Source organism: Scomber scombrus, chromosome 14 (genome assembly GCF_963691925.1).
Source record: "Scomber scombrus chromosome 14, fScoSco1.1, whole genome shotgun sequence".
In the NCBI taxonomy this organism is placed as follows: Eukaryota; Metazoa; Chordata; class Actinopteri; order Scombriformes; family Scombridae; genus Scomber; species Scomber scombrus.
Window position 1 is genome coordinate 13125534 of NC_084983.1, and position 17891 is coordinate 13143424.

Here is a 17891-nt window from a genome sequence, read left to right on the forward strand (position 1 = left end):
TACTTGCAAACCCGCTTGTCTTGCATTTATTATTTACTGTCATGAATATCTGGTGCGGGCTAAAGAAGGTAAGTAATGAACCATATCTATGTGCATAGTTTCACTAGAGTGTGTGAGATAGTACTGTACAGCAGTTTATAATAAGATCAAGGGATATGATTTGTATCTTATGGTTGAAAAAAACAATTGTCACTCACAATTTAGGCACCAAACATCCCTTAAAGGTATAATAAAGAGAACACACACACATTTTACAAACACAATTTCCATTTGATGGCTAAATATTTTCTTATTTTGACAGTTATCTGTATGATATTGTATACTCTTACCACTTTAATGAAGCACACTATTGAGATTCTGTGTTATTTCACCCCATGGACCCTTTTCATCAAATGTTTACCTTCTAAAAGAAATATAATTCAAACTTCAAAATTGTCAGCTTCAACTTTTTCCCCATATAAATTAATTAAGGAAATAGTCCAGGTATCAAACTCTTGGTTCTCTTGTTTGAATTTGCAGCGCCCCAAATCAGTCAACATTGCCACTCAAAGCTAAAATGGTGTTACAGTACCAATTAAGCCCATGCCAGACTTTTGACTTTCTTTTCATAAAACATCTTTATTTTATATTCCAAAATCTACATGAACTAGTGAATACATTTTCAAATGAGAGATACATCTTGCTTTATAAGAAATGATCTACCCTTATAAACATCATTGCAGTATCCATGAAAAACAACAGAACTTAGATTGTGGTGGGTTTAATAGGTGCACTTACTGTAACAGTTGAAAACATTTGCTACAAAATTAGTAAAGTAATCAAAAAGTAATAAATTACATTACTTTGATTAAGTTATTGAAATATTTACATTATTACATTTTAAATAGGTTAACTAATAATCTGTAACCTATGACATTGCAAAGTACCCTTTCAAATCCTGCCTAGTAATAGCCTAGAAGTAGTAGTAGTAGCCAAGTAGAGTAGTAGTAGTAAGTAGTAGTAGTAGTAGTGGTAGTAGTAGTAGCCTAGTAGAGTAGTAGTAGTAAGTAGTAGTAGTAGTAGTGGTAGTAGTAGTAGCCTAGTAGAGTAGTAGTAGTAAGTAGTAGTAGTAGTAATAGCCTAGTAAAGTAGTAGTAGTAGCCTAGTAGAGTAGTAGTAGTAGCAGCTTAGTAGTAGTAGTAGTAGCAGTAGTAGTAGCCTAGTAGTAGTAGTAGTAGTAGTAGTAATAGCCTAGTAAAGTAGTAGTAGTAGCCTAGTAGAGTAGTAGTAGTAGCAGCCTAGTAGTAGTAGTAGTAGCAGTAGTAGTAGCCTAGTAGAGTACTAGTAGTAGCAGCCTAGTAGTAGTAGTAGTAGCAGTAGTAGTAGCCTAGTAGTAGTAGTAGTAGTAGTAGTAGTAAGTAGTAGTAGTAGTAGTAGTAGCCTAGTAGAGTAGTAGTAGTAGCCTAGTAGAGTAGTAGTAGTAGTAGTAAGTAGGTTCTAGTAGTATTAGTAGTAGTACAGTAGTAGTAGTAGTGGTGGTGGTGGTGGTGGTGGCCTAGTAGAGTAGTAGTATGAGTATTAAAATCGCGTTATCACTATGGTGTATCTGGCCAACTTTTCCCTGATTTCAGCAGCCAGCAGGAGTCTCCCGTCCCCATAGTAACCAGCCTTCAGTAGGAGCCGTGTGGAGACACAGCTAGCAGTCTACCGACAGCTTTCATACGTCCAAAGCTAAACCCCGGTGCTCCCTTTTTGGTGTTTCTGTGTCGACTAAAAAGCCACTGGGGGAGGTATGGTGAGCTCATATTTGGATATATTGATCTTGAAAGGTAAGAGAAGCGGCGTAGAGCTCGACATTTGACTATCCAGCCCGTCTGTGCAGAGAGAGACTCTGCCGTTGTTTAAGTGTCCGGAAGTTGTAAGGGGGAAAAAGTGAGAAAGGCATGAAAAAAAGGATCTGGAAGAAACCTCAGAGCAAACTTCTTCTGTGAGCACAGTGAACACCGGTCTCCTGTTGAAAACCTCACCGCGCGGATAGTTACCACCTCTTATTGCAGTTCTCTTGTAATTGTACGTGTGTATTCATTTACCGATGGGTTTACCGACGCTGGAGTTTAGCGACTCTTTCCTGGACAGTCCGGAGTTCAGAGAGCGGCTGCATTGCCATGAGATAGAGCTGGAGCGCACCAACAGGTTTATAAAAGACCTCATCAAGGATGGAAACATGCTCATATCTGCCCTCAGAAGTAAGTGCAAGCCAATTAATGAGTTGTTTTTTTGGGGGGGAGGCCTGAAAGTGGGGGTGAAGTTGCACAGTTTGCTGCCCTGATAACAGCAGGGAATGCAAGGCCATCAAACCAGACAGAGCCAGCGTAATGATATCAGCCTACAATAGACTCAGCCTAGTTAGTTAATAGCTTATTATATTTAATAGTGTTTGTATGGCATGTGCAACACAGTTAGGAAGGTGATTATCCAGATTTTATAAGATCGTTAGACTTCATTATTTTACTCATCTTACCTGGAAAGGTGAACACTTGCATGTCTTTTCCAGGTTTTATATGATTAATTGCAATTAAAATGTGCAGTTTTTAACGTAAATCTGAGTGAATTAAAGACTGAATGTTGCTTTTATTCCTGGCCATTACTGTAATGATTTTATTCTGAGGTCATTTCCCCATGCCACTTGATTAGATAAGGCATAACATAATAATCATATACAGTGTGCTGCTTTCTTATTAATAATATAGTATCAAATGTATCTTTATGTTTGATTTTACTGATGTGAGTCATCTTTGCAGTCAGATATCTGTGGTCACAGACTGGGCCTTCAGTAAGTCCAAGGCCCCAAATCCACAAATCCATGCTCACTGTGTGCCAACTAGTTTTTTCTATAAAATCAACCAGGGCTGCAACTTTCAATTATTTTCATTATAACTGAGTCTGCTTATTACTTTTACAAGTAATAATTTAGTTTTAAGAACATAAGAAAATACTGGAAAATGCCTGTCATATTCACCCTGAGTCAAAGTCTTTGTCTGACTAACAGTACAAACAATTTTACAGCCATGTAAAACAGAGAAAATCAGCAAATCCTCAAATTTTAGCCGTAGAACTGTGAATGTTTATCATTTTTTATTGATAAATTACTTACACAATTAATCAAAACAGTCAGCTAATCCTAATTAATCGATTAATCATTAAGCCCCGATGTCACCTGACATGATAAGGGCCTTCAGGGGCGTTCCTTTATTTCCCCATGCTGAGGAGCATCACTGCGTCACCCATTATTTCAGTTTATTCCTCGCTGCACAGTCTGATGGTGCCTGTCACACTCATGTGATAAAAAAGCAGTTTCCTCCCATTTGTTAGTACCTTTGATCGCCTCAGGTCCAAACCAGACACGCCTACCTGCACTGTGTGGTGGCCTGTGGTTTCTGTGGTTGTTGGTCATCAGTATGAACACAGCCTGCAGCACACACATACACACACACACACACCAACAGGGATGAAACAACATGACCGCTGTGTGGTTAACATGAATAAGTGTGTGTGCTCAGCAGGGTACGGGAATCCCCAGAGACCTCACAGTATAGTTATAGCATAATAATCCACACAATGCAGTAGAGACACTTTTGACTTCTCATAGGATGAAAAGCGCAGGTGTAATTAATATAAATGACGGCTCCATTCATTCGAGCCCTACAATTACACAGGACATGCTTCCTCGATGACTTTACTCACGACAGCCTTAAAGGAACAGAGACGTTATTAACGCTGTGACAATCCAGAAAGGTCCACTGTGACTAAAGTCTATGTTATTTCCTTTTTTGATACAGTAATTACAGCAGGACATTTGACTTTTATCAGAATCTGGTGTTTTCGCTTGTTAAAGGATATGATGTCTGTTATTAGTCTTTGGAGGCATTTGGGAACAACCTACCTTGCCCACTCTCTTCCATGGAAAGAAACACGTCACCCAGGTCACCAGTGTCGCTCACTGTGTGTGTTTGTAATAGTTTAACAACAATAAAGGCCTTCAAAGGAGTGGGACACATCAGACTGTGGATACACGTAGGATAAGTAGGATGAGTTCATTTTTGACAATAAGAAAAATGTTTTAAATATTGGCAGCTGTATCCTTTAATCTGATATTGTTGTTTTTTAGTGCAATTAGAGCAACGCTGTCATGAAATATGTGTCAAGTAATATAAATTTGGAATCTCATAACTATAAACAAGTCTTTTTTTATTATTATTAATGGATAAAGCTGACATTAAGATACACTTTCCTCATTGTCAATAAATCCCATGAAAACACAACCCCCCCCCCCACACACACACACACACACACACACACACACACACACACACACACCTCCGTCTATTCGTGGCTCGTAGCCCTAATCCATTCATTCATTCTGAAGATGTAAATATTTAAAGACGGGTTGCGAATAAACTGTTTCTTTTCAAAAAGGCTGAGTGCTATTTTACCAAAACAGCTGTGCACTTCAGTTTTTAGCAAACACGACTCAAACAGGAGTAAATAGTGCATTTGTTGGGGGACTATTTTCAGCTGCGGATTGATACACATTTGGACAGTCACTGAGTATTTATGGCGGCACTGAGGGACTGAAATCAAATCAAAGGAACATGTTACCCAGTGTGATTGAAGTGTGTTAATATTTTTTGGCCTGGTTGAGGTCTATGAAACAGAGGAGAAGGAAAACAGCACAATTGTTATGTTGATGTTATGTTTGTTGATCTAAAAAAATGTTAATAATATGACCTGACTCTTTTTTAAATATACAGAGTCAGTATGTAGACGGCTGTACATCCGCAGACATTTTAAACACACACCATGTATTCATAATTATAAACCCAGTCAGTATTTTGACCATGTAATTACACATACATTCACATTAATCATTTTAGTGTTCAAGAGTTCTGTACTTTTTATGTCTAATATTTTATCATTTTTGATTACAAAAGAAAAAAAAAACAGACCCAATACAAACAACACAAATAAATAGTTTGTTCTGTATATACTAAACGTTTCTCCAATCAATCTGGATTACATATTGTGTCTTTAAATAATCATAAAAATATAAAGTTGAATATAAGTTTCCATCAGAAGATTATTCTGTTGCTCATGCTGCGTTTGTCTTTGTCTGTGATGCAGTGAACCCGATCACATTGTTTTTGAAGTCTGGTATAAAAGGACGTGATTTTATCATCGATTTATTACACTGTGATTAAAATGCTGCGGCTGACATATAGACCCACAGTTGTGGGTGTGTGCGCCTCAGACAATAAAAAGGTGGTATTAAACTTTATTATTGGAGTGTTGTTCGGACATGTAAACACAGTCTCCTGACACTGAGCCCGTCAGACGGATTTACGGCAGGGCGTGGTGGTTTGTTTACATCAGACTTTGACATCTCGTGTCTCGATAAGCCTCATAGCAAAATAAATACTTTATTACAGAAGTTATGCTGCATGTATGGGGGATGGGGATTATTACAGCAGTCTGCATGCCGAGAGCATTCTTGTGCGTAATGTGGAAACAGTGAAGTTATTTAATCTAAATGAGCGATGGCAATAAGTACATGAGTGTAGCTTGATGTGATTCTCTCTATCTTTCTCTCAGGTCTTTCTCTTGCTGTCCAGCGCTTCTCACAGTCTCTGCAGGATTTCCAGTTTGAGTGTATCGGGGATGCTGAGACTGATGATGAGATCAATATCGGTGAGAAGATGCCAAACAACAAAAACGATCCAGAATATTCGGACAAAATATATCGAATGTGATCAGTGTTTACAGATTTGAAGTGTGTCCTTTCCTTTGCAGCTCAGTCCTTAAAGGAGTTCTCGCAGCTCTTGAGCACCATGGAAGAGGAGAGAAAACGACTGGTAAGAAAACACCTTTGGGTCTGTGAGAGAGGGAGACAGAGGAGAAAGAGAAAAGCAAAATTCAGTTTTTATGTTGTACTAAATAAAAAGGGGAAGCTTCAACATTGAGGACATTTTGTCGGTTGTGGCCATTTTAAGTGAAGGATAAAGGTTGGTATGGTGCTATAGATCAGTCAACTAGCCCAGAAAGCATCGAATAAATAGAATAAAATAGATACACTCAGCATTTTGGTATTTAGTTTTTTATTTAATTTGTTCTTTAAAGATTATATTTCCGCGTTTTGTCATTTTTTAAAATGTCACTCTTAGACAGACAAGTGTCCCTGTATTCATTATTATTATTAGTTATTATTGAAATGTTTAAAGAGTTTAGTTGGTTAGTTAGTTAGTTAGTTAGTTGGTTAGTTAGTTAGTTAGTTAGTTAGTTAGTTAGTTAGTTAGTTAGTTAGTTAGTTAGTTAGTTAGTTAGTTAGTTAGTTAGTTAGTTAGTTAGTTAGTTAGAGTTATTAAGACTGGACTGTCTGCTCCAGGCATCAGGCCTTGAAAGACAGCATTGGTCTTAAAACACAATTTTTTTCCCCACAAAGGTCTAAACCAATAGTTTCTTTGTTCTGCAGACTGAGCAGCACTCAACAAGTGCCTCCTGTCTTAATATTGAAGTACAACATTGCAGATGTCACCTAATCTAAAAGAATGTAGTTACAGTTACAGTCTTTGTCAGAAACCATCACTGGATCCACCACACTGTCTTCCTCGGACTCTTGTATTAATCTGGTTTTCCCGCAAGTCTGATTCACACATTTGTCGGGAAAACAGGCCAGCAGCACTGTGAGCTCCATGGAGACTTAAGAAAACGTCTTTGAGTTACAGACTCTCCATCAACCGGAGGCCTTTGTGTGGGAGTGACTGGAGCCTGGCACAGTCTGTGTGCAGGCAGACCTCTGCAATGTATGTGTGTAGTGTGCTGCCGCATGTATAGGCCTGTGTGCGAGTGTGTGTGTGTGTGTCTTTGTGGCTGTGTGCATGGTCTGGTTACAGAGGAACCATGTGGAACCTATTCTGCCAATTCCCCTGTGAGACTGTGAGCAGCAGAGCCCTGAGTGCCTGGGAAAGTCCATAAAAGGGTTCAATGTGTGTGTGTGTGTGTGTGTGTGTGTGCGCATGCTTTTTTGTTACTTCTTGGGGACCATTTCCGGTATAAACACCGACCTTGTTGGGACCAGTAGTTCTCATGGGACCAAAGCCTAATGAGGCAAAACATCGTCTCTGAGGTCTTTGTTAAGGTTAGGGTTCGGGGTTTGAGTTCATCTGTCCACAACAAATGGAAGTCAATGAAATGTCCTAACAAGGATAGCTACGCAAACTTGTGTGTGTGTGTGTGTGTGTGTGTGTGTGTGTGTGTGTGTGTGTGTGTGTGTGTGTGTGTGTGTGCGTTTCCACTTGGAGTGGCACCACTACGATGCTGCTGATTCATCTGAACCTTTAATAATGCCGTCATTATTGAGTTAAAGGGCAATTCCAGCAAATGGATTCCTTTGAAATACCTACCTGTTCAACCTGAAAGGACTATTATTGAGATTTGACAATGGCCTTTAGTCTCGTAGTTTCCTGTTTCACCCTGGAAACTGTGGATAATGTGTTGAAAAAAGAGCATACAAAGAAAGCAGATCTTTCTTTGGCTACTGGTGCAGCACTAAAGTGAAGTGAAAGTGAAGTCATGATGCGGGACCAGGAAGCTATTTAGAGCCTAATACTTAAATCAACTAGACAGAACAAAGCAAGACATGACCAAGACTGGCAATTTATAGACTCATGACTAAAGAGGGCCCAGACTTAATATAAACACCAGAGCTCTGATAGCTGCTTGTCTCACTGCTCGACTTGAGTCTCAACATCAACTACAAATTTCTCCTTCATACTGTACAGAAAGCTGCAGAAGTATTACCATAATTGTACCGTCCTTTTTTGGAGGTTTTCTGGTGAAATTTGCACGTCAAATCAGATGAAAAGTCAAAACTGTCAGTTACCCAACTGAAGCAAGAGCCCATAGTAGACTTTGCCAAATTTTTACTGAAGTGGTTTACCTCAGCCTGACATAATTTGCAGTGTTGCAACTAATCCTGGCAGAAAAGCTACTGTTTAGTCTTATTCTATTTTCAGTTTAATAGTTGCATTTAGATCTTTGTTTCTGTGATTTGGAGCAAAGTCCATAATGATACAGATGATCATATTGCACCATTGCACTAAAAATGATTGATAATAAGTAAAACTTCATACTGGAAAACATTCATTAAAAACAAACTAACGTGTTAGCTTGGTGTAACTATGGTATTTGGACAGCGCTCTTCTGAGGTGTCCCTGTATGTAGACAGGTAAGACGTATGAGTTGAGACATTTCAGCTTGAATCCTTTTTGCAACACCTGTGTCTTATCTGAAAGTCAGTCCTGGTTAAATAAAGCACTCAGTGAGGTCAACATCAGACAGATTAAGATGATCTCAGCCTTAGATTCGCTTTGATATGACACATTTATGAAGTTAAGTTAAGTTGGGGGATTGAATTTGACCTTTTATCTAAAGGTTTCATGTCAACAGCTGCTCTCAAACGAAGCAATTGTCAAAAAATGTGTTTAAGACAAATTTGACACAGAATCAGATTTGAAAAACCTCTGAAGTCACCTCTGCAGCCCTCATGGAGCGCTGCACTAAACTTTCAACAGCAGTGACAATAGTGTTGTCTTATGTCTGTTCCTGGTCTCAGCGTTTAGTGTTTTGACACACTGACTTGTGGTTTCTTTCCTCTTTCAGATCCAGAATGCCGATGACGTGTTGATCTCACCACTCGAGAGGTTTCGTAAGGAGCAGATTGGAGCTGTGAAGGTACAAGCTGTGATTGGTACTTAAAAGCTGACATTAAAGAACCGTGGGTGGTATTAACAAGTTTAGCACAGTTCATTAAGCAAGTCGTGTCCATTAGTAACGCTGTGGGTGGTGACTCATCATCACGCTCAGGTCTGGTCCTGTTGGGTCTCTCGGTCAGTGGCCAGAGAATCCAGTTAGTTCAGATAAACGATGGATCACAGTCCAGTGTCAGTAATAAGGTCATGGGAACGGACGCTGAGGGGGAGGACAGAGAGCGCGTCACAGACTGAGCAAGACAGTTGAACTCAGTGAGGCAGTGTAAACACAAAGTGAGTCTGGTGTCTGGTTTCAGCAGCTGTCTCAAGTCTTATAATTCAGTTTATCTCCTTTTTTTTTTACTCTTGGCTCTCCCTAGAAAGAAAAAGAAGTAGAGATAACAGTGTTGTGTGGTATGCAGTGTTAAAAGAAAAGGAAGTGGTCCCATCTTAAACTAATCCTGAAAGTGAAATCAGAGCTTGTTTGTCAGTAATGATTGAGATGAACGCAGGCAGCCTGTTGAATGTTGCAGCAGTGTGTGAGCGGCACAGAACAGTGGCTGGACATGTGCAGTTAGGAGCTGCAGCTGTTTTGGAAAAGGAACTCAAATATTTGGCCATGTCTCCTTATTGAGATTATTAATGCTCCCACTGCGCTCCCAAATGTCATAGCTTTGTGGAAACTGGAATTTTAGTCTTAAAATCCCATTGAACTTTTTGTTTTACTTGTTAAATTATTTGCAGGGTGCAGAGATCTCACTGTAGATTTGATGGGGGGGAAAAGTTACTAAACATCTGTATTATTAGGTGTAAATATAGATAAGTTTGTCTTTCCTTATTGTTAATGCTAATGCCATCTTTACATCACTGTCTTCCTCAGGAGGGAAAGAAACAGTTTGACAAGGAGACGGAAAGGTACTACTCTGTTCTAGATAAACACCTCAGCCTTTCCTCCAAAAAGAAGGAATCACAGCTAAACGAGGTAAACTGCCCCGATTCCTGATAAATCCACACACCAATTGTTTTCCCCCAGAAGTGTTAGGTAACATACCATGTGTCTGTCGTGGCTGTTTTCATTGCAGGCTGATTCACAGATGAGTAAAGACCGACAGGTGTTTTATGATGCATCGCTGCAGTATGTCTTCAAGATCCAACAGGTGCAGGAGAGAAAGAAGTTTGAATTTGTGGAGCCAGTGAGTTCACATACTGTACACTCTTTAATTGTCATATTTGTATGTTAAATTTCACACAAATCAAATTTGTAATAAAACACACAACATGAGTGTCAGCCTGTCTGCCTATTGTGTGTTTTGGAGAAATATGGTGAAACCTTGTCTGCTGGTGAAATCAGAGCCACCAGCAGACAAGGTTTCATCACAGGAAAATTAGTCAATTCTGCGCTGCTTGTGAAATAAATTTGTACAGATATGATCATGAAAAGACAGCTCAGCCAGGTCCTGAAAAACAAACATTACACACACTGTATTCTGATGATAAAAATGTTTTAATGATAGATATCAGTAAAGCCCACTTCCTGTTGCTGGAGCGGCACTTCCTGTATGGAGATATCTTCTGCCTCACAGAGAGGGAAACTCTTTGTTGTAAAGTAAACAAGAACAGCAAACCAAATAACAAGCAGAGTTTCAGGGATTTTTCTCTTTATGGGGTTATTGTGATTGATTGAGCAGATGACTGACAATCATTCTTTTGTAATCCTCTCATTATACTCTGCACACCCAAGCCCTTTGCTAATATTTTTCCTGCGGATTTCTCTCTCCTCTGTTGTTCAGTTATTAGCCTTCCTGCAGGGCTTGTTGACGTTCTACCACGAGGGCTACGAGCTGGCCAGTGAGTTTGAACCCTACAAGCAGCAGCTTCAGTTTAACCTGCAGAATGTAAGTATATGTCTACTTCAAGCAAATTTGAGCCTGATATTACATGTGAATAATATCTGTTACTAGCTGGTAAGGTTTTGTCTGCCTCTTAGCAGCCATTTATAGAAAGTCATTTTAGGGATGCATCTCTGACACAACCTGTCTGAGTGTGGAAACCCCACACACGTAACACTCCAAACATGTTGAAATACACTGTGTAAATTATTTTCAGCCATAGTTTAAAAAAGTTAAGTCTAGAAGAAATTGTAATTTTGCCGGTCATTGGCTCCGCTTTTTTTTTTTGTAACACATTTTTATTGGTTTTCAACAGAAACACAAGTTATACATTTTGCCATCATGTCAGTAACAGAGATAGATAAAATAAAAAAATATAATAAAAAATAAATAAACTTCAGCACTTCAGTGAGCACTGACTGAGCAGTGTCATCTCAGTTTGTTTCTTTCTTTATGTAAAATTAAAATGCAGCGTCACCTCCCTATAAAGTGAAATCCTCTGCTGCAATCTCAAGGATTTACTTGTTTGTTAAAATAAGACACTTTTTAAATGCTTAAGAGAAATGTATGCACTTCTTGGATTAACAAATAAAGACTCAGACAAGCATCATCACAAAAAAAGATTTACATTTGGTCTTATTGTAATTTACACATCTGAACTAAGTAACCATGTCTATGTATTTTATGAAGGCTCGCAACAACTTTGAAAGTACACGTGTGGAGGTTGAGAGACTGATGAAGAGGATCCGATCCGCAGAAGAGGACTTCAAAGCCCCTGGCTGCTTCACAATGGAGGGATATCTGTACATACAGGAGAAACGTGAGAGACACAAAATTTCCTCTTTTTCTCTTCTTCTCACTCAAGTTGTACAAAATCAAACACCACAGTTACGCAATAAGACCTACGTAAAACTGGCATCTGTATCATGTATTTTAGGTCCACTGGGCAGTGTGTGGACCAGATACTACTGTACATACGAAAAAAGCTCCAAGATGTTCACCATGAGCTACACAGAGGCCAGACCAGCCAGCAGACAGGTGAGCCAGTTGCACAGAAATATCTGACAACTGCCATATTGGATTGTTTGCTCTCATCTGTATTAATGTGGTTAAAATAATATGTCAAAAAAGTAAAGGCAACATGGATCATCAACCTCAAGCTAGTGTCACTTATTTTAAAAACATACTGAAATAAATGGAAAACCAGTGACTGCATGGAAGATATGAAACACGTAGTGCTGAGAAACTTTAAGAGATTTCAGGGTTTTTTGTGTTCATTATGAATATTTACATGACTTCTAACATAAATATGTCATATTGAGTGTGTGGTGCAATCATATCTGACTGTTTACAGAACGGTGTTGTGAATGGGACACCGGAGATGTTCAAGCTGCGCTCGTGTGTCAGAAGAAAGACTGATTCCATCGACAAACGCTTCTGCTTCGACATCGAGGTGGTGGAAAGGTGAGAGATGATTGAGAGGCTTTTTTCGTAGCATAGGCACGTTTTTGGAATAAATAAATTCAAATGTAGTGACTGTTGGGTCGGTCTTGGCTAACATGATCCCTTTTTTCTCTGCAGGCATGGCGTCATCACCCTGCAAGCACTTTCTGAGGCCAACCGGCGCCTGTGGATGGAGGCCATGGATGGAAAAGAACCTGTATGATTATATCCACCATTAACCAATAATATCATTAGGAAAACATGTACAAGACTTTATTATATAAACACAATAATGAAAAATAATGTTTACTTACTTTTTTAAATCTTTTTTTCCTCAGATCTACACACTCCCCTCATTACTCAGCAAAAAGGAGGAGAGTAAGTATCCTGATTTATTCCATCCATAACATCTACAGTGTTAATATTTCCTCTTTCATCAGAAATGTACTGTTTGTTTTTCAGCATTTCTCAATGAGGCAGGCTTCAACTTTGTGAGGAAGTGCATTGAGGTGGTTGAAACGAGAGGTATCCCTACTTCTTAAAATGTGTATGATTGTGAGAAAATAAAATGCTTGTAAGCACTGTATCAACAGTGTTGATTTATCAGTGAAACATGTCTGTGTGTGCATGAAGGCATCACCACGCTGGGACTGTACAGGATTGGAGGAGTTAACTCCAAAGTGCAGCGGTTGATGACGAGTGTGTTTGGTAAGAAACCCCTTGTTGTCTCCTGTGTATGATGTCACCTCCTGTATGGAGAAGCACAATCAGTAGACTGTAATTTGAAATCTGTCGCTACAGATGAATCATTAAGCCTTTACTCTCCCGTAGCGTCCACTGCACCCTCTGACACGCAGCTGGATGCAGACGCCTGGGACAACAAGACCATCACCAGCGGCCTCAAGAATTACTTCAGGTAACATACAGTATATTAAACAGCAGCTTTATTGAATAACACTGCTCATGAATTATGAGTTTATGATTTCTAATGTGCATGCAGGTGTCTGGCAGAGCCACTCCTGACCTACAGACTGCATAAAGAATACATCAAGGCTGCAAGTAAGATCCTCTGCTGCCTCTTTCCAAACACAACTAGATATGTAGAGTGTGATAGAGGTGATCTGTAATACTTCAACAGTGTTTATATTATACTGCCTCACTTCGTTGAAAACATGGATGATTTCATTGGTGTAAACAGAAGCACATCAACTTTCACCACTGAGTCACATCTCTTCATCTTCACAGAGTACGATGACCAGAAGCATCGAGTGAGAGCGATTCATGCTCTTGTTCACAAACTACCAGAGAAAAACAGAACAATGCTGGACCTCTTAACCAATCACCTCCTCAAGTATGAACATATTAACACATACTCTACTTGTACTGATCTGTTCCGTGTAAATGTCTGTTTGACTTTTAGAGCTTATTTGTCTAAAAAGAAATATAATTGCCTTAAACAGTCATATTTTTACATTCTACTTTTTTCTAGTCTTCCTATTTCCTGTGTTATGTTTCTTGTTGGCTGAGTTGTAGAGCAACACGTAATGATGCATCTTTACAGGACTTCTATTTGTGAAACACCTAATCTAGTCTGTGCTTATGTACATAATTTAAAGAAAGGTCAAAATCATACCATAAAAACTCTTCATATTCATTTAGAAATTTTAAGGTTATTTGCTTGATTAAATGGAGAAGCACAAACCTCATGAAAACATTGTGTGTGTGTGTGTGTGTGTGTGTGTGTGTGTGTGTGTGTGTGTGTGTGTGTGTGTGTGTGTGTGTGTGTGTGTGTGTGTGTGTGTGTGTGTGTGTTTGTGTGTGTGTGTGTGTGTGCAGGGTCTCCTCTCACAGTGACCAGAACATGATGACCGTGTCCAACCTGGGGATGATCTTTGGCCCAACGTTGATGAGGTCACAGGAAGAGACAGTGGCCGCCATGATGAACATCAAGTTTCAGAACATTGTCGTGGAGATTATCATCGAAAACCGTCAGAAGGTGTGCTCTACAAACACACACACACACACACCTCACACACACACACAAACACAGCTAACACACATGTACTACATGTTCCTGTCAGATCTTTGGTGAAGCCCCAGACCTTTCACTGCCGTTACCTCCGGCTCCATCCTCTCGGTCGACTCCTCGGAGGAACAAAGCCATCTGTCTGTCATCTGGAAAGAGGAAGCCGCGCCTCTACCCTCCAGCTCTCTGCCTCGCAGACAACGACAGTGAGACTTCCTTTAATATACACTTTCTTTACCTTAGTGAACTCAAATCCCAACGCTGTCTCCCTGTTAATACATTTGAATTCATCACATACAGAACACACAACACTAAACAGCAAGTGCTCCTATCTTTAATTTATGGTCACAGTCAGATAAAGAGAAACATTCACAGCAAAGCACTTCAGGTGTTGCACAGCAGCACATGTGATGAGATGTTGTAACATTTTATCTTTATTGTGTTCATGACGAAGACAGAAATCACGTGTTTTTCATAGTTTAATGATAATAAACTAAACGGCTGTAACATCAGTGGGCTCATATCCAAATGGACACGCATAATACTCTCATGTAATTATTAAACATCTCATCCCAAAACCACGAGCATTAATATGTAGCTGTAACTCTTTTGGGAAGGCTTTCCACCACATTTTGCTCCCATTCAGCTATAGGAGCTTCAGGGAGGTTGGACAATAATGTTGGACGATAAGGCTTAGCTCAAAGTCCAGTTGAGGCTGGATGCAATCAGGTTTCTTTGCAGGCCAGTCAACATTCTCCACACCAAACTGGGAGAGGAAGACCCGGTGCAGTTATGCACCTCTTATTTGAAGTGCTGAGTAAAGCTTTTCAGCTAATCAACTCTTAAATTACACATGTCAGAGATTCCCAAAAGCACCTGAATGCACCAACAGGAAGGAGTAAAAAACAGGCATCATTTATTGTGAATGTATTTTTAGTTAAAGCAGTGGAATAGCCCTTTAAACAATCTAATCTCGGAGCATTAGTCTCTTAATTGAGTGACTTGTTTCTTTTCTTCCTTCCAGGTGACACATTCAGCAGCAGCTCCAGCACAACTCCGATGGGCAGCCAGGAGTCTCTGTCCTCACACTCGTCTGAGAAAAACGGATTGTCTCAGACCTCACCACCTTCCTCTCCTGCTGCAGAGCCCAGCTCGTCCTCCACAGCGCAGCCGTCTCCACCTGAAGTTTCCTCCTGCTCCCCGTCCCACATTTCCTCAAACGGGAAGGATCAAAATCGCCCAACAGTCAGCGCCGCCTCCCCTCGGCTGCCGCCCTCCTCTTCCTGGACTTCCTCCCAGCTCACCCCGGCCCAGAAGACCTCCTCCGTGTCCTCTTCCACATCCTCTTTACTCTCTGCAGCAGAGAGTAGTCTGTCTGTCAAAGGAAACTCAACGGCCTCCTTGTCATCTGTGAAGGAGTCCAGGTCTGCCTCAAGAGCCTCCTCGTCAATCGTTTTCACCCTGCCCTCCTCCAACGAGGAGGGCAGGGTGGGTCGACCGGTTCAGAGAATGTCATCTGTTTCTTCTCTGAAGAGCACTCATTCAGTGGATCAAAGAAACGCATCCTGCGCCTCCTCCACTGTCACAGAAACCAGAGCGACAGACTCTACCTCCCCTTCTCGGCAGCACAGAACTTCTTACAGGACTGCCTCCTCATCCTCTTCCTCTTCCTCCTCCCTGTTTCCCTACCACCTTTCCACATCCTCCTCTCTCACCTCCCTGCACATCTCGGAGGGTGCGTGCTTCTGTGGTAAATCAATGTGAATATATCAGAAGTTTGTTAGATAAATCTGTGGGATATGAAACGTGTCAGTCACTCCTCTGCTCATGTTCAGCTTTGATTTCTTTTGTTCTGTCTCAGATTACAAAAGCTGTCACGGATCGGTACAGAGTCTCATGTCGCTTGACCAACACGAGGCAACACACCTACGTAAACCTTCACACATGCGCTGTGGCTCCGATCAGACCCCGAAACTCTCTGCAGCAACATCAAGCAACGGTTACCAGAGGCCAGGATCAATGTAAGTCTGTAAAATGATTTTATACCACAATACTGAATGGCACAACTTTTATCATCACTGGTGCCGTTCTGCTGGAATTTTAACAAATGTAGGTAGCTTAAAAGTCATTTTAAAAATCAGTTTACAATATAAGAAAAAAGGTCCAGTTTTTAAACTCAAGTTCTGTTCACATGAAAATTCAAACAAATCATTTGTCCCTGTGAATTATATTGACTGCCTCAACATCAAAAGGATAATTTTATCTCATGTTGACTAATTTTATGAGTTTTTTAACATCTCAGCCATCATTGGTGTGGTTCCAGAAATGATTATTTGTCTCTGATTGATCAAAGAAAAAAACAGAATCTGTCCGAAACAAACTCACTCTGAGCTACATACTGAAGGTTATCATTTTGTTTATGTGTACTGTTTGTGTGTTACAGATTATCAGTCAGAGCACCACAGCGCGAGAGTTCAGTTTTCTCCTCAGCCTTAGATATTTGTTCCTCAGGAAGGTGAGAAGATTTCAGATATGAAAAACAACATACTGATAAATGAAATCGTCTTTCTGTTTCACCAACTACTTTTCTTTCTTTTTTGCTCAGGGAAGCAAAAGCTCTGTATTCCTGTGAGGCAGAGCACAGCCATGAGCTCAGTTTTCCACAGGGGGCGCTGTTCTCAAACGGTAAGAAAGCCACTGTTTTATTTCCTGATGGATCTTTGATGTTCAGGAAACTACTTAGTGAAGTTTGTTTTCTGATTTATATTCACATAATCCTAATCTTAATCTTTCTACATGTTCTGTGGAGAGAAAAAAATCGCACATAACCAGCAGAAAATTCTTCTTAGTCTAAAATCTGTGTATAGAAACTTCCAAATCCAGGTAGGATTACGGGTGTAGACATTATATAGGATAAAATGCAGGAGGTGTGTTTGGTGTTTGAGGATCCTTGTCTTGACTTGCTGAGTTGACTCGAGTTGTTTGTGTCTGCAGTTCACCCGTCTGTGGAGCCAGGTTGGCTTCAGGCGACATACAATGGCAAGACAGGCCTCATACCTGAAAACTACGTCACGTACACCTGAGAAACCGCGATGACGTCATCACATCACTGAATAACACAAAGATCTAACATAGATTTTAGGGACCTAACATTGCATACAGTAATACTCTGTGCTGCTGATCAAAGATGTAATATATTTATCATGTCACTGTTATCACTGAGCAGTATGTCTGACTACTGTGGCTGGATATGAATGACTGTATACTGTATTTATATCTGACTACTTTATCTTATGTGTCATTAACCAGCATGTAAAGCAGTAGATGTTAATATCTCGTCTGTCGTCATGTTTTAATATGTGACAGTTCTACCTAATCAACGTTATGAGCTCCTCTGTACTGTTTGTGTTCTTGCTGCGACTGTGAGAGTGCTGTAGATACATGAAATGTGTCTGCTCGTGGTTTATCCACAACAAGGTACATTGAAACTGCATTTTTCTATTGAGCTTGGTAATTTATATGATCTTATTAGTGTTATAACTATGTGTACAGTGTTCAGACGTTTGTGTCTGGAGCAGTATGAACAGGTGGTGTAAGACTGAATCCTGCCAAAACACCTTTCTGCTGCCGTCTCTGTCAGTTCTCCTCATGACTAAATAAAGAGTATAAAGAGTACTTTACTTACTTACTTTACTGCCTTTGTGGATTCCCTTCTTTCTATGTATTATTTGTTTTTTATTCTATGATTTA

The 17891-nt window shown here is 40.0% G+C and overlaps 1 protein-coding gene across 2 annotated transcripts; it reads left to right on the top strand.

The window, feature by feature from the left end:
• Window positions 1-1662: 1662 nt before the first annotated feature.
• On the top strand, window positions 1663-17834 carry arhgap42a (Rho GTPase activating protein 42a). 2 transcript variants are annotated; one of them, XM_062432494.1, is made up of 24 exons: window positions 1663-2225; window positions 5629-5724; window positions 5827-5888; window positions 8695-8766; window positions 9664-9765; window positions 9866-9976; window positions 10574-10678; window positions 11363-11492; window positions 11610-11710; window positions 12027-12136; window positions 12254-12332; window positions 12454-12493; window positions 12578-12640; window positions 12749-12823; window positions 12947-13031; window positions 13116-13174; window positions 13361-13466; window positions 13952-14111; window positions 14197-14347; window positions 15166-15891; window positions 16003-16162; window positions 16585-16656; window positions 16747-16826; window positions 17136-17834. In XM_062432494.1, exons 1-24 carry the CDS (start codon window positions 2072-2074, stop codon window positions 17222-17224), a joined length of 2988 nt encoding a protein of 995 aa, XP_062288478.1. In that variant the 5' UTR covers window positions 1663-2071; the 3' UTR covers window positions 17225-17834. The 2 variants fall into 2 exon arrangements, with proteins under 2 accessions (XP_062288478.1, XP_062288479.1); XM_062432495.1 differs by having other exon boundaries at window positions 15166-15876.
• The last annotated feature ends 57 nt before the right edge of the window (window positions 17835-17891 follow it).